The 18,255-nt window shown below is 37.0% G+C and overlaps 1 protein-coding gene across 2 annotated transcripts in view; it reads right to left on the reverse strand.

Annotated features, from left to right (window-relative positions):
- The window catches only part of TMEM117 (transmembrane protein 117), a 427,129-nt gene that overhangs the window by 65,372 nt on the left and 343,502 nt on the right, over positions 1 to 18,255 (reverse strand). For both annotated transcript variants that reach the window (XM_070407800.1, XM_070407799.1), the window contains exon 6: positions 15,178 to 15,337. In XM_070407800.1, the coding sequence (XP_070263901.1) occupies positions 15,178 to 15,337 (160 nt within the window). The remainder of the gene's footprint in view (positions 1 to 15,177; positions 15,338 to 18,255) is intronic.

Consider the following 18,255-nt stretch of genomic DNA (forward strand, 5'->3'; position numbering starts at 1 on the left):
ATGAAAAAATCAACAACCTATGTAAAAATCAGGAGGAAATAAAGAGGGATATAGCTGCAATAAAATACACTATGGAAGCTTTCAACAGTAGACTAGGAGAAGTGGAGGGCCAAATTAGAAGACAGGGAAGCAAAACACACCCAATCTGAACTGCAATTGGAGAAAAAAAAATCAAAAGACAGGAGGAGAGCCTGAAAGGAGTTTTGGAACAACATGATATGAAGCAATATACATATAATAGGGGTTTCAGAACAAGAAGAGCAAGGGCTAGAAAACCTATTCAAAGAAATAATGTCAGAAAACTTTCCTGATTTGGTGAAGAAAAAGTCACAAAAGCACAGAGGATCCCAAACAAGATAAACCCAAAAATACCCACACCAAGACACCTAGTAATTACAATGGCAAATGTTAACAACAAAAAGAGAATCTTAAAGGCTGCAAGAGACAGACAAAATGTTACTTACAAAGGATATCCCATTAGATTATCAAATGATTTCTCAACAGAAACACATCAGGCCAGAAAGGAATGGAAGGAAGTATACAAAGTGATGCAAAGCAAGGGACTGAATCCAAGAATACTCTATCCAGTAAGGCTATCATTCAAAATTGAAAGGGAAATAAGAAGCTTCATAGACAAAGAAAAGCTAAGAGAGTTTATCACTACTAAGCCAGCAATGCAAGAAATGCTAAAGGGACTGTTGTAAAAAGAAGGGGGCGGGGGAGTAACATAGGCAAAAAAATAAAAATAGCTATAAACAAGTACTTATCAATAATAACTTTAAATGTAAACAGACTAAATGCTCCAATCAAAAGACATCGAGTGCCTGATTGGATAAGAAAACATGACCCATATATCTGCTGTCTAAAAGAGACCCACCTCAGAACAAGAGACTCACACAGACTGAAAGTGAAGGGATGGAAAAATATCTTTCAGACAAATGGAAATGAAAAAAAGCTGGGGTAGCAATACTTATATCTGACAAAAAGACCTCAAAGTGAAGGCCATAACAAGAGATAAGGAAGGCCACTTCATAATACTAAAGGGATTGATAATTCTGGTAAAAATATATGCACTCAATGCAGGAGCACCCAAATACTAAAAAAACAAAACAAAACAAACAAACAAAAAAAACTTTTGGAATATATCAAGGGAAAGACCGACAGCAATATGATCATAGTAGGGGACTTTAAAACCCCACTGACATCACTGTATAAATCCTCTAGATAAAAGATCAGCAAAGAAACAACTATCCTAAATGACTCACTAGCTCAGATGGACTCCATTGACATCTTCAGGACATTTCACCCAAAGCTACAGAATATACATTCTTCTCAAGTGCACATGAGACATTTTCAAAAATAGATCACATATTGGGTCATAGGCAAAGTCTCTCCAAATTCACAAAGACTGAAATCATATCAAGCCTCTACTCAGACCACAATGGCATAATATTAGAAATCAACTACAATAAAAACAATAAAAAAATTTCAAACACTTTGAGGCTGAATAGCATGCTATTGAACAATGATTGGGTTATCAAAGAGATAAAAAAGAAATTGGAAACATCCTGGAAACAAATGACAATGAAAACACAACAATCCCAAACCTATGGGACACGGTGAAAGCAGACCTGAGAGGAAGTTCATAGCATTACAGGCCTACTTCAAAAAACAAGAAAAAATGGTAATAAATTATCTAAATCTACAACTTAAAGAATTAGAAAGAGAGCAACAAGAAAACACAGAGTTAGCAGAAAGGAGGAGATAATAAAGATCATAGCAGAAATAAATGACGTAGAGACCAAAAAAAAAAAAAAATACAAAAGATCAATGAAACCAAGAGCTGGTTCTTTGAAAGGATAAACAAGATTGATGAACCTCTAGCCAGGCTTACCAAGAAGCAAAGAGAGAGGACCCAAATAAACAAAATTAGAAATGAAAGAGGCTAAATAACAACAAACCCTACAGAAATACAAAGGATTATAAAAAAAATACTATGAACAACTCTATTCCAACAAACTAAACCTAGAGGAAATTGACATATTCCTAGAAAAATATGACCTTCCAAAACTCAACCAAGAAGAATCAACAAATCTCAACAGGCTGATAACTTGAAGCAGTCATCTAAAAACTTCCAGCAAACAAAAGCCAGGGGTCAGATGGCTTCACAGGGGAGTTTTACCAAATATTCAAAGAACTAAAACCTATCTTTCTCAGACTATTACAAAAATTCAAGAGGAAGGCACACTTCCTAGATCTTTCTATGAAGCTAACATTACCTTAATCCCAAAACCAGATAAAGACACTACAAAGAAAGAAAATTATAGGCCAATATCCCTGATGAACATAGATGCTAAAATCCTCAACAAAATCCTAGCAAATCGGATCCAGCTTTATATTAGAAAGATCATACACCATGTGGGATTTATTCCAGATATGCAAGGCTGGTACAATATCCACAAATCAATAAATGTGATACATCACATAAAGATAATTGAGAGACAAAAATCACATAATCATGTCAATTGATGCAGAAAAGGCATTTGACAAAGTCCAATACCCTTTCCTGATAAAAACTCTCAGCAAAGTGGGAATAGAGGGATCATACCTCAACATAATAAAAGCCGTATATGACAAACCTATAGCCAATATCATACTCATAGGTCAAAAACCAAAACCATTTCCCCTAAGAACAGGAACAAGACAGGGATTCCCACTTTTACCACTCTTGTTTGACACAGTACTGGAAGTGCTGGCCATAGTGATCAGGCAAGAAGAAGAAATAAAAAGCATCCAAATAGGATAAGATGAAGTAAAATTGTCATTATTCATAGGAGACATGATATTATACTTAAAAAGCCTAAAGACTCCCTAAAAAAAATATTAGACTTAGTAAATGAATTCAGCAATGTAGCAGGATACAAAATTAACACCCAGTGATCTATGGCTCTTTTATACAGCAATAATGAACTCCCAGAAGGAAAAACTAAAACAAAACAAAACAAAAAACCACATTTACCACTGCAACACAAAAATTAAGGTACCTAGGAATAAATTTAACCAAGGAGGTAAAGGACCTTCACTCAGAAAATTACAGGATGCTTAAAAAAGAGATAGAGGGATATATAAAGAAATGGAAGAATATACCGTGTTCATGGATTGGTAGAATAAACATAATTAAAATGTCCATACTACCCAAAGCAATCTACAGATTCAATGCAATCCCCATTAAAATACCAATGGCATACTTCAAAAATCTAGAACAAACTCTCCAAAAATTCATCTGGAATAAAAAATAAAGACCCCGAATAGCTGCAACAATCTTGAGAAAGAAGAACAAAGTTGTAAGGATCGCATTACCAGATATTAAGCATTATTACAAAGCCACTGTTCTCAAAACTGCCTGGTACTGGCACAAGAACAGACATAGACCGATGCAACAGAACAGAGAACCCAGAAATCGACCCAAAGCATTATGCTCACTTAATATTTGACAAAGGGGGCAAGAGTATACAATGGAGTCAAGATAGCCTCTTCAATAAATGGTGTTGGGAAAATTGGACAGATACATGCATAAAAATGAAACTAAACCATCAACTTACACCATACACAAAAATAAACTCAAAATGGATAAAGGACTTAAACGTAAGGCAGGAAACCATAAAAATCATAGAAGAAGCCATTGGCAACAAAATAGCAGACATTTGTCGTAGCAATATCTTTACTGATATAGCTCCTGGGGCAATGGAAACTAAGGAGAAAATAAGCACATGGGACTACATCAAAATTAAAAGCTTCTGCACAGCAAAAGAAACCATCAACAAAACAACAAGAAAGCCCACTGCATGGGAGAACATATTTGCAATGTTATCTCTGATAAGGGTTTGATCTCCAAAATGTATAGGGAACTCATACATCTTAACAAAAGGCAGATAAACAATGCAATCAAAATAATGGGCAAAGGACCTAAATAGATACCTATTGGAAGAGAACATATAGAAGGCCAAGAGACATGTGAAAACATGCTCAAAGTTACTAATCATCTGAGAGATGCAAATCAAAACGACAATGAGGTACCATCTCACACCTGTCAGAATGGCTATCATCAACAAATTAACAACAAGTGTTGGAGATGATGTGGAGAAAATGGAACCCTCTTGCACTTCTGGTGTTAATACAGACTGGTGCAGCCACTGTGGAAACCAGTATGACGTTTCCTCAAAAAATTAAAAATGGAACTTTCATTTGACCCAGTGATCCCACTTTTAGGTTTATATCCCAAGAAGCCAGAAACACCAATCAGAAAGGATATATGCACCCCTATGCTCATAGCAGGACAATTTACAGTAGCTAAGATTTGGAAACAGCCTAAGTGCCCATCAGCAGATGAGTGGATTAGAAAACTGGTACATCTACAAAATGGACTACTACTGTAAAAAAAGAAGGAATTCTTACCATTTGCAACAGCATGGATGGAACTGGACGGCACTATGCTAACTGAAATAAGCCAGTCAATGAAAGAAAAATACCACATGAACTCACTCATTTATGGATAATAAAAACCATTATAAACTGATGAAGAAAAATAGATCCAGAGTCATAGAAGCATAGAATAAACTGTCCAACCTATGAGGGAAAGCAGAGGTTGAGGGGGTAAGAGATCAACCAAAGGACTTGTATGCATGCATATGAGCATAAGCAATGGACATAGAGGGGGCGTGTGGGGTGAGGGCATGTATTGGGGGTTAGGGGTGCCCCGCGTGAGGTCAATGGTGGAAAAATGCAATAAATTAAACAATAAGGAATTTAAATTAAAAACAAAGAGTATTGTACTCATGTAAGTGAAAGTTGATGGTAACTGAACTAAGGCAGAGGTTATACAGGTTTAAAGGAGAAAGAAATTAAAGAGATATTTAGCAAGAAAAATGTGTAAGCTTGATGACTGACTTGAAGATAAGTGAAAAGGGGAAATCTTGAATATTTCCCAGGTTTTTGGCTTGAGTGACTGAGTAGATAACAGTCTGGGGTATTCAGGACAGGCTAGTGATTTTGTTATGACGAACCTCAGAAACCAGGTTAGACATCCAGGTCTGAATTCCAGCAGAGACATTTGGCCCTGAGAAAGGCCAGCCTATAAGGAGGACTTGAGGCCAAGGCAGAGCTTGAAACTGCCGTGGAAAAAGTAGCTGAGAGGAAAAGTTAAGGGAAGCTAGGGCAGAGCCTCAGAGGACACTGATGTTCAAGGAGTAGTTAGGGGAAAGGGATTTGCTACACTGGCCTGAAAGGAGACATAGTTTGGCTTCCAGTCAATTAAGAGATAGTTTCATGGAAACAACTTCAAAAGCTGCATGAAGCGGTGGCCATAAGGTGAATACACCCATTGGACCTTATTTATTCACTTACTTATTAAAAGTAAGGACCCGTTAATTTTCATGTTCCAAATATCAGAATGTATCTTGGCCTCCATAACCTTGTCTTTCACTGACTCCTGCCCAATAGTTCATTTCGATTTGAAAGAGGAAGTTGGGGCTGGGGAAAAATCATGCCAAAAAGACTGTAGAATTATATTAACTGAAATTTTCTTGGGAAGCTGGATGTAGCATACAACATTGTAAATGGCAGAGTAAACTTTTCAGAAAATCCTCTCTTCCAAGTTCTATTAGCTGTGGCAGCTGTCAACTCTATGTCTTCTCTATTTCCCCCCTAACAATTCCTTCCAACCTTCTGTCTCCTACTGTCCTACTGCATAGGCAAGAATCCCTCTGGCGGGGGGGGGGGGGTGTTGGGGGTTAATGGGGGGGATGAGGACACATTTGTAATACCGTAACCAATAAAGAAATTTTTTTAAAAAAGAATCCCTCTCTAGGTCTCCAGTTTTTTCATTTTTCCATCCATACCTTGGACCCTATTCATTAAATCAAAGGATATTTCTTGGCACTCACCCTCTTTAGAATTCCCAGGGAAGAGTGAAAAAATATATAAACACTTAATCCCACCCCCCCAGACACATATATTTATATATAAAGTTATTTTCTTGTAAAACTAAGAAAAATATACCTCTTTGGTTTCATGCTATTCTTGCACTTTAGATCTTATTCAACTTGTCAAATAAATGTACTCAGCTATTACAATCAAACAAAGATTAAAGAAATGGTAAGCACCTTAGACATAAATACATTTTTTCAACAAAGGGATATTTATAAAATATACTTTCAGCAAAAATAAGAGAAAAATACACCAGGCACATATTTGATTTTAATTGTTCAGTGTTCATAATATGCACCACAGGAATGATGTAGTTTTATAGGAGAAATGCAAAATTCTGAACAATTCTTCAAACTTCATCAAATGCAATAAATTCCAAGTAATACCTGGCAATTTGGAATTTTCTTGGGGTTCTTTTATATAAAGTCATCTGAACCAAAGTAACAACAAACATTCACTTATTACCAGTGTATTAACTTAGAGCAGTGAGTTTCAGAGAAATAAGATTAGACTAAATAAAAAGTCAACCTCTCAGAACAAATTCCTCAGTGATTCTGATGCCACTAGATAAGAGGCAGACCGAAGAATCTGCATTTTTAACCAGCACACAGTTGACTCTAGTGCGGTGACCACTGTCATAAGAATCATCTGTGGTGCCTAGTAACTCCCAGGCACCACTGCCAGCTTACCAAACCAGAAACTTCAGGTAACCTTTCCATCAACAGAGAACTCAAATTTTTCTAAGAATTTTGATGTTTCTTATAATCACGTACGGGTGAGAATCATCCCCTAGTGTGCATCTCTATGAGCAGATTATGGCTACACTGCATTGTGACTCAGACTCTTAACTTCTTTATGTATCATCACTTTATCGTTTTCCTTAGCTAAAATCAAAAGAGGCCTGGAATGACTAATTGGGATAGAGGGTTGAGATTTGGAAGACCCAGGTTCTAGCCTGGGCCCAGCCACTGACTAACTTGGTGACCTCAGGCTTCAGCTGTAAATATCAGGAGGTGATCATACGCTCCTAAGTGTTCCTCCTCCTCTAAAATGTTATGATTCTAAGATATTAAAGTTGTCTGTCTAAAAATATTTGTTTTTCATTTTTTATTTTAGGCATGGGTTTAAATGAATGTTCTCAGTTAGTGGGGGTGGTTGTACTGGCTTTTTCAAATTTTCATTGCCGCCAACCTTTCTTTTTTAACTTGTTTCTAACTTTATGATTGTACCTTAAAAAATTAGCCCAAGAAAAAGCTCAAATGCTTGACACTCCATTGAGAGTAGTCACAAAGTATTGGCCCATCTGCATTGGGGAGAGGCTATTCGAAATGAATGTCTGTCAATACGGCTTACATTTAGCATAGCTTACAACATTCTGACCTGAAGGATAACCATACTCTGAGTTCAAAACCTGCCACAGAGGAGCTGGAGGCCGACTGAAATGACTGAATGGGTCAGAATTCAACATTGTACTTTTTAAATCTTGTAAAACAGTTGCAATGACAAGTGGCAACTGCTACACATGACTTCCAGGGCCAACTGTGAAACACACAAGCAAAAATGGGGGTGAGACCCAAAATGGGTGCATTGTGTTGGAGTAATGATCAGGCACTAATCATTCCACAGCACCTAGAAACAATCATGCGTCTATTGGTTGGAAAAGCAAAATTCAAAGAAGTTATATCTTGTTGCCTCATGTGGCTTTGAAAAATTATTGCTCATGTGCAATAGTATAGAATTTATATATTCCCCAGTTTTTAAATCATGTTCCAGCTCTTTAAAAAAAATACCTTGGGGATTAGAGTATTTAAATTGGGATAAAACTTAAATGTTTCTATTTTCCACTTGCTTAACCAAATCTTATCATTCCTTCAAGCTACATTCTTCCCACATTATCCATAAAGACTTGAGTGATCTCTTTTGCTCACAATAATCCTCATAAAATTTACTGCCTGTTTCAAAATTGTGATCTGTAGCATATGCTCACCAGATTATTAGTTTCACTTTCAAGTGTGTTTGTCACTCCAGTACCCATGATTAGCTCCTAATTTTTTTTTTTTGCTCGTTAATCCCAATGCGTCCAGTTCAACTATTCCCTTCTGGTGAAATTTTCCATTATGAGTCACCTGCCAAGACGTGTTCTCTGGCAAACCCTACAGACTGTCCACTTGGCTGGACTCCTCCATGCTGTGCGGATATGACTTACCAGGGTAAGTCTGTCTACTGTTTGGGGGCTAGTCGTTGGGGCTTCTAGTAAACACATTGAGGTTCCCCTTTATGATTCTCCTTAAACAGAGATTCTCTCTTTCCATTGGGCCAGCAGTGATGTCAGATACACAAAATTGTGACAGTAAATAAGGGTGAGATTCAAAGTCTTAGGCACCTAAACATAGTAGGCATTTATGGTCAATCCAGGCAATACTTAAATTATATCCCCTTGCTGGGACCAATGACAGAAATTACCATTACCGTGTTTTCAAATAGGAGTGTAAACCTTGAGTTAAAAAATGGAGATGTAAAACAATTGTGAGAGGAGTTTAAAATACTTTGAAGAAGGTTATATAAGGTATTCACAAAGCTGAAGAATATGTTAAAATGGTGGACAGACATTTAAACAACCTTTTCTTTCTAAGTAGCCTGTAAACAAAATCAGTTGGAATCACTCATTCCGAAAATATATACCAATTTGTCTAAACAGCATGGCTGTTTAATTAAAATAGGTTCGTGCTTGTTGTTCTGCCCTAAATTCTAAAGTGATTGATTTTACTTTCTACAGCTAAGACCTCAGAAGCAATGCACTACTAAAGTCAGGTCAATGGGGTTTTAAAATATATTCTACCAAGAGTAATAATATCTATTTTTTAAACTAGTCAACCTACTTCTGAGAACCATGCACAAAATAGAAAGCAAACACATTTTAGATGTTGCACAGCGAAATGTTTGTAGAATGTAATTTTCATAATTATTTTTTCAGTGCATTAAGAATTACTTTTCAGAAAATATCACTTTTCTCTAAATGCTTTTCAACTAGAGCAAGAGTCCTTTTTAACACTTAACAGAAGAATTTATTCATATTTTATTTGGATATTTAATATCTGTAAAATTGTAATTCAGTGGAAATGACCTAATCTAATATTACTGATGGTTCATTCTCCTGCTGTTGGTAAATATTTTACATCATGAAAAATCTCATGTTTTTTGGCTTTTCTGAAATAATGCTTTGTTCATTTCCTTTATTCTTTCATTCAGCAAATATTTATGGTAAAACTGCAGTGCACTGAACATGAGCTAGTTGTGGAAATGAAAAAATTGAAAAACACATTTCCTCTTTGAGGAACTCACATGATATAGGAGGTAGGTAGGTACAAAGATATTAAGCAGGTATATAGATAAACTATGAGAAAGGAGTGTTGAAAAAATGTACCAACAATGTGAAGATTCATCAAAATATGATCCTTGAATCTTTCTTCTTCTCTTTAAAAGCTGCTCTTCTACAAGACTTCTCTCATCACCTTGAAATCCATAAAGCTAATATATTACATATATAATGTATTTTTATGCTATATATCTGTTTGTATACATATATCTAAGATACACACACACATACACAAACCTGATGAGAGAAGCCTTCTAGAGGAGAGGTTGAAAAAGCGAAGAAAGTTTCAAGAAGATGATAGATGATAGATTGATAGATAGATAGATAGATAGATAGAAGAGACAATAGGTATAGACATAGACATAGACATAGACATAGACATAGACATAGACATAGATAGTATAGATAGATCTTGCAAAGTATTTCCTCTGGGTACTTTCTTCAGCAGATGCTATCTTGATGCTTTCCCTACCCCAATATCTAGAGTTCAGTTATATAAAGCATTTATAAGAGGCAACGAATCATTGAAAACTTCACAACAGATGTAACTTCATCAGTCTCTATGGTCATTACCATTGTCTACTCCTGTCCACCTCCACCCATCCACACACACACTGGAGAATTTTACTAGCTCCTCAAATCATCCAAACCTAAAGCTATCTTTCTGGCTCCTCACCTCTCCTCCCTCTCTTCCTTCTCTCTTCCTCCCTGTTCCTGTCTAGTAAAAAGCACAGATTACTCTTTATGTTAGAAAGAGAAACTTCCTGTCTTCTGAACCCTTGATATCAGCAACTAGATTCTGGGTCAGCGGGGGGAGATGAATTTAAAAGTGGCAAAGGTGGAAATGTTTAATTTCTACCTGAATAGTTCTTCCAAATATATAATTCCTTCTAAAATGTCTCTACTTTTCTACTCTTGTTCAGTCTATTAAATTATTAATTCCTCTGCGCAACTTCAAACTCCTGAGGACTGTGTCATGGTCTTTGATCTCCTTTCCCCTGACTTCTGTCTCTAACACCTGAGGTGATGCACACTAGGAATGAATTCCTAAATGTTTTCTGAACTTAATGGGACAAAACTGAGTTCTTACCTTGGAGAGTATGATACTAGTCTCAGCTCAAAAACCTTTTCTCGTTCATTGTTCTGCCTTTTCAAATTCTAGCTGCCTGCCCTTCTACTCTCTCTCCTTTGAAGCTTTCTCCTACTACTCTGTCTACTCTGATCTCTCTCTCTTTCTCTCTCTCTCTCTCTCTCTCTCTCTCTCTCTCTCAAATGCCTAAGACTTTGTTTTCTTTGCTTACTCTATGACACATCATATTTTTAATTCATATATCTTAGATATATTTGTTCTTCAATCAAGCAAAGGAGATGAATGGGTGGGACATAACTGCAAATTAAATATTTAATGAACTGAAGCAGTATAATAACATCAATGCCATAATTATAAATATTAAATAGAATTTGAACTAAAACTTCCTTTGAGGAAGTGTTCTTTATAATTTTCTTCTTATGTCCTGTAATGATGGGTGAGTAGTAATGAGTCGTGTTATATTTAACTGGGATCCGTTTTTGCCTTAGTTTTAGAGATTTGACTAGAACTTCATAAAAATGTGGTACAACAAATAGTTTTCACACTAAATGTAGAAAATCCTATAATACATACTCAAAAATAATTCTACTTTCACTACAAATATTCAGAATCAGCTTGCTGGTTTTGGTAAAACTAAAAATTTACAGCAATAGTACTATATTCTTATGGTTACTTTTTATTTTTTACTTTTTATTTTTTTTACCAAACATTAAAATATCTTTTGGTAGTGTAAGTTACATTTTTCTACCATTAGAAAAGTATAGGATTACTTGCTTTTAAACCACTTGAATAACTTGAATGAGGACAAACATTTAGTGAAAGTACTGGCTCCTTTTCCACTAATTTTGCTACTTTTCTATTTTTCCTTTGTCTGCAATATGTGAATATGGAATGGATTAGATCACAGTTTAGTTGGTTGGAGTCTTGTTAGGATATTTGTATTGTATATTTTTAAATGTCTGGAATCTAGAAGCCTTCTGGGGCTCTGTTTCTTTAAACTCACTTTCTTACCACATGCATTAGTTCCCAGAACTACAATATGATGCTCCCAAAGGGACAGGGTTTACAGGAGACTCAGTGCTGAAATGAGACTTCTTTATCCTCATCAAGCAGTTATTACTCTGGGCCTACTGCTGCCCATGTGCTAGGGAGCCTCCCGGGATAGATAGTTATAAGCGATGGCTTCTGCTCTATAGGTCAGGAAATGCTGATTTGCAGTCCAGGTACAAAGTTCCAAGAAGTTAAGAGCAGGAAGTAATCACATGGCTGCAATGAAGGGGAGTTGGAGCAGTCCTCAATGGTAGGATCTAGATGAGCACAGTAGAAGGGAGACTCATCTGGGGAGGAAACAGAGGCTCAGAGACATCCTGGAATATGTGTGCTGTTGTCAAGGGCCAAGAAAAAAAGCCCTTTGGTCTAGGGTAGAGCTAGAACACCGGAGACGTGGGAGAAAACACAGCCAGGGCCAGACTGTGGAGTGCACTCACAATGAGGAGTCACTGACTACTTTCTTGGACAGTGAGGAGTCTCTGACTATTTTTGACTAAGAAGTGACACATACAACATGATATTTCAGATTAGATTATGAACAGGGTATATGGGACCCAGGACATTTGGAGGCAGAAGGTTCCACAGGTAGATTATTTTATTCCTAGAGGCCCAGTGCACAGATTTGTGCACAGGTGGGGTCCCTCAGCCTGACCTGCACCCTCTTGCAATCCGGGACCCTGAGGGATGTAGCAGTGCTGAAACAGCAAGCAGCTAGGGAGGAACCCCAGCCGGGGCCGGGCACAGCTCCACTGCAGCTCATCCCGGTCCCACTGCTCCTGCGGCCGCCACCACCACTGCAGCTGCACTCACCAGCCATGAGCCCAGCTTCTGGCTGAGTGGAAGTCCTGCTGTGGGAGCCCACTGACCATCAGGGGCAGCTCCTGCATCGAGTGTTTGCCCCCTGGTGGTCAGTGCGCATCACAGCAGCTGATCAACCAGTCATTCTGGTCGTTTGGTCGTAACAGGTGCTTAGGTTTTTATATATATAGATAATACAGAGGATAGACAGGACTGGAATAGTGGCAGAGGAATGAGAAGGAAGGATTAAGCTACAAGATAAAGAGCAAAAGATGAATCAATAGGCTTGGCTAGCTGACTCAGTGTCGGGGGAGAGAAAGAGGAGTTAAAAAACTTACTTTTGGGGCCTTAATTTTTACACTTTGTATTAGATACCTACTAACTTGGCTGTTGAGGTCCAACCTCTCTCCTCTTAGGGGTGGGGAAGTGGGGGAGGGGGACTGCCTCACTTCCAGACAGTTCACAGATAGGCACAGTTCAATCCTGTGCCAGGAATCTGGAATTAGGCACCTAGAGAGTGGCCTCCTATGAGGTGTTGGTTGTGTCCATCTGTGAGCTGGCAAGTTGAAGAAGCTGCTTTATAGAAAGAGAAAAATAAAGCAGAGGTGGATAAAAAAGTGTGAGAGGCAGAGAAGAAAAGGTAGGTCTGGGTTCTCTCTTACACTTTAGTCTTGGCTTTCATGTGTCTCCAAAATGCATCCCTCCCCTGATTCTGTAGGACATCCTATGACACAGGAATACATTCCCCCTTGGATTAAGCTAGCTTGGCAGGGTTACTGTTACTTGTAGCAAAAATGATATATTCCTCAGTGCAAACTATCTTCAGTCATCTGGTGCTCTGGCTACTCTGATCACTTCAACACTTTACTAGTCAGTAAACATTTTCATGCCATTTCTTTCATATAGAACAGCGGTTCTCAACCTGTGGGTCGCGGCCCCTTTGGAGGTCGAACGACCCTTTCACAGGGGTCGCCTAAGACCATCGGAAAACACATATATAATTACATATTGTTTTTGTGATTTAATCACTATGCTTTAATTATGTTCAATTTGTAACAATGAAAATACATCCTGCATATCAGATATTTACATTACGATTCATAACAGTAGAAAATTACAGTTATGAAGTAACAACGAAAATAATTTTATGGTTGGGGGTCACCACAACATGAGGAACTGTATTAAAGGGTCGTGGCATTAGGAAGGTTGAGAACCACTGATCTAGAATATTTTCCCCTGCCCAATCCTGCTGATTCCGCCTGTAGAAACCTGACTATGCTTCCTTTCTTCCACCTCTCTCCTTTAGGTAGTTTTTGAGTGAGTGATAATATCTGTACATTGTAATGTTTTCCCACTTCAAGTCCCTGCTTTTAGTGAACTAGAGGAAGAATAATTTAAACTATTTAAATAAAGTAGAGGTAGTGGATGGTAGTAGGAAATCAGAAAACTTTTGCTTTCACAAATACACGTTTGAACAAATTCAAAAGACAGTGATGCACTTGTCTACTTATACCTTTGACTCTAAGATGGATTCAAAGAGGTAAAAGTGGGCCACTTGGCCAAAGCAGATATTTCACTTAAGGAAGTATGTTAGGAGTATTAGATGGAAAGAGAAAAAATAGCCTTTAAACAAGCAATGCATGATACATCATTGCATAAGTACTATAAATTCAGTCTTATAAACATCCAGAGGAAGTTCTACAGTAAGGAGAGGCAGATATGGAACCCACCAATACTTTCTCACTCAAAACCCAGGGCTTTGTCCACTATGTGGAAGAAATGATAAATACATCAATTTTTAGGTGCAACAAAGAATTTAATTTTATATCTTCAAATAATTTTTAAAGCAATGATGTTTTTAAATTATCATCCATTAAAATAGCTATATACTCCAGGAACCATGTTGAACCTAATGTTTGAGCTACATTATATTAAAAAAAGATTGTTTTTCTCCTCTTTCTCTATTTAAATACTACAGAATATTTCTTAAAATGGTCTCTTTTTACCTCTAGAAATGAGAAAACCAATCTGTTATCCTGTGAAATCTCACATAAATTCAGAACACAAAGGACTATACTTTCCCTTCAGCAATGGAGCCTTTGTTCTAATAACATAATGCCTTGGGAAGAAAAAAAACAAAATTACCTTATGAAAGCAACACAAAAATGTCTAGTAAATGGATGGACATTTAATGAGCATGATAAAATGCCAAGAAATAGTTAATGTCTCTTTTTGTCCCATTCAAAGGATACTCCTAAGATCCTAAAGCATTAACACTGGAAGATTACATGAGCAGCACTGGTTAGCAGGATGCTATTGTACAAACAGTCTGTTGCTAAGCAGGGCAGAAATATTGTTTACATAAAAATGGAAGGACCTCTGGTGAATCCGGAAAGAAAGTGATAATTTCCATAACCATAACCGAAAGAGCATTTTTATATCATTCCATTTCAACTGCTATAAACCCTGAGTTGCTTTGGCAATTGCTTATTCCCGTTTTGCTGGCTCTATATCATCCTCATCTCTGCAGCTTTCCATTTACTGAATGACAGGGGGTCTTCTGTGTTTTGTTTGTTTTGTTTGTTTTGTTTTGCTTTGTTTCCCCTGAAGCCTTGGCAGGAAACACTGTACGGTTTCTAGGGGCCCACTTTGCAATGCTCATTCAATGAATTTCTGGTGCCCATCTCATAAAAACCTAATTGGCTTATCCTGGTAAAATTGCTGAAAATATGATCAGAGGAGGCCCCATTAATAGTAACTGTGAAGAATGCCCTCCTCTAGCTTTATGGAGCCTTTCCCTGTATAGTGTTTGTTTGCTAGACTGAGAACAAAGCGCAGCACAGCTTCCATGAGAAGAGGCAAACACAAAGACACTTACCTGCATGACAATCAGGAGGTCAAAGACCAAGATGAAAGAAGCCAGGAAAGCTCTGGAAACTTCATCACTAGGCAAAAATCCCCGATTCAACTTGTCCCAGCTGATCCAGTCAGTTGTGATGACGAGTACAACCACAGAAGTCAGAGTGAACAGAACCGTCCTGCAAGGAACAAGACACTTGTTAAAGAACACCAGACATAATAACAGAGACAGTGGAGAGTACATGTTATCTGCGCTAGTATATTAAATGTCTACTACCCCTGGCCAAGTACCTATCCTACGGTACATTCACCAAAAGAAAGATGAAAAAAGAAGTAAATTAAGTGCTGTCTCTGAATTAGAAAAAAGATATGATAGCATCTCCTCAAAGAGTTTCCCTTAAGGAAATTAAGATAATGATTACAGAGCAAGAAATTAACAACAAAAATATTACAAATGACCTTGGTTAGTGCAATGTGTGGCAAAGAGGACATTGGTGTGTACATTCTCACTGCATGTACATCCTTTACTGAGGGCAGTGAACATGTCTATGGAAGAGCATAGACAGATGGTAAATGGGTGAGGAAGTCCTTGGACTTTACTAGCTTTTAACAAAAAGAGAGAGATAGTTAGAACTCCCATCATTCTCCTAATAGCCTGATGAGCTCTATAGAGAAACCACCTCTACATGCCAACTTCATAGGTCTCATGACAGATAGCTTGTGGCCTAGTGATCAATGTAGGTCACATCATGTCTGATTGCCCATTGCTTGTTATAAGATACTAGGGGCCTGAGATTTTTCTCTTATGTATCTTTGGAGGTCCCATAAAATCTTGCATAATTACATGCAGATAAAAGTCAATGAACATTTTTAAAAATTGTAATAATTATCAGTTAAGCTCTTCATTAAAAAAAACTAGAGGCCTGGTGCACACGTGCACTGATGGGGTCCTTTGGCCTGGCCTGCAGATATCAGGTGAAACCGGCTCTCTGACATCCCCTGAGGGGTCCCAGATTGCGAGAGGGCTCAGGCCAGGCCAAGGGACCCCACCGGTGCATGATCCGGCCCAGGGAGGGGTGGCGGGAGGGCTCCAGGGCGTGTCCAGCCTGTCTTGCCCAGTCCCGATAGGCTGGACACCAGCAGTAAGCTAACCTACCAGTCGAAGTGTCTGCCTCCACATGCCAACTGATGGTCAGTGTGTGTGTCATAGCAACTGGCCAAATGGTTGAACAGTAGGACACTTAGCATAGTAGGTTTTTATTATATAGGATACTTAAATTAGTCTTTAATATTGTCATTCAAAGTAAATCTAAAATACGGATTTAATCTGCTAGAGAACTGTCCACAATGCAGTTCTTTCAGAGCTATATTGGTACCTCAATATTGTTTTGAACTGTAAAGAGGAAAATAAAAGATAAAAATAGTTTTAAGAAATATATATCTAAAGAAATAATAAAAGAAAGAAAATAATGAAAAAAGAAAAAAATATATAAATATGGAATTATACCTTATATGAATACTTATCCATTTTGGGAATTAACAAACTGTTTTTGCCCTCTAATTTTTTATAATTGATATTTCAAAAAAAATGATATAAATTATCTTAGATTTCTCTTTTGAATTGAATAAAATACAAATTTCTAAAACAAAATTTTGGATTTTCTCTTCAAAACATCTTATTTGGAACAAAGTATTAGCATAAATTTTGAATTTTGATATAATGGATATAACAAATACCTTCTTAGATTACTCCCAGAGATAAAAATATATTATTTTATTTTTGAAAAACAAAAATTTATAATAAAAATTCATTTATATCATTAAAATTACAAACTCAAAATAATTTGACTCATGATCTCCAAAATGTAAATTACAGATCGTCTCTACTACCATTTAGAATACCTTTGATTATTTCCAGAAATTCAAATAGATTAAATAATTGTAAAAATTATTTCTACAATTCAACAGAAAAACATTGCAAATATTATATAGTGAAATATAAGAAAAATGTGATTTTAAACAAATTTTTCTCCAGGTTAAGTCAACCTGTGTTTTGGGTTTTTTTTGAGTTTGAGAAACTTTAATCAAATTACCACAATTTCTCTTGTCAACAAGGAATATAACAACCTCCATGAAGGAAAGATAAATATTGACTATTCTTCAAAGCTCCTTTTGGTAATAAGGGTATTTCCTCATCACGCTTAGCTTTTCAAATGATGTCCCACAGGATGCTGTGAATAGATATAGTTCCTTAGGCTGCACTGCATGGCTGAAGAGGCTGGTAAATAGTTAGGGTCCCAGTTCCCACAAGCTCATCCTTCCTTGCCTCCCCAGCCTCCTTCATGAAGCCCTTCACCTCCCTGATACTCAGCACCAAGGTGTGAAGCCCCGGAGACAGGATGCTCCAGCACCTTGCTCCAGCTCTAGGGGCAGTGCCCTTTCTCTTGCTCAGAGTCTGTGGTCTACAGGTTAGTATTTTTAATATCGTCCCCTGCACTTTCCCTAAGAGATACCTGGAAGCTCCTTTTGTGAGGAAAGTTGATTATATAGGAATTCATACTCTAATGTTACTTCATTGGTCTACATATGTAAATTGATGCTGTAAAATTAAATATTAAGAGCAACGTTTTTAGATGTCAAAATCTGTGAGTTTGGAATAAGTGTCTGCTGAGCAATCAGAAACTTCATCTGTTATAAGATTTTTTAAATAAATTGTTCTTATTCATGTTGATAATCTCATTGTGAATGAAATCACTAAAATTAATCATTAAACTTTTTTTTGGCAATTGGAGCTTCTCATAATGACTGTTGTATGAGAGCTTCCTAAGACCAAATCTGTATCAATTCACCTCTCAGATGTTTGCTTTGATATATTTCATTTACTCCAATATGTAATATTCTAAGAGCTTTACATAGGTGTATTCCTGACTTTATTAAGTACTTCTGTTTTGACAAAGAGTATTGCCATAGATCGCAAGAAAAAGTTACTGGTAATATTTTATTACTCCAAAGGGAAATTAAAGGAGGTATTCTGTCTGACATTTAATATTTAATACTATAAAGAGAATAAAAATGGCAATTATTAAATATGCATACA

Source organism: Myotis yumanensis, unplaced genomic scaffold, assembly GCF_028538775.1.
Source record: "Myotis yumanensis isolate MYYU_CA2020_CCGP unplaced genomic scaffold, mMyoYum1.0.hap1 SCAF_3, whole genome shotgun sequence".
Lineage (NCBI taxonomy): Eukaryota > Metazoa > Chordata > Mammalia > Chiroptera > Vespertilionidae > Myotis > Myotis yumanensis.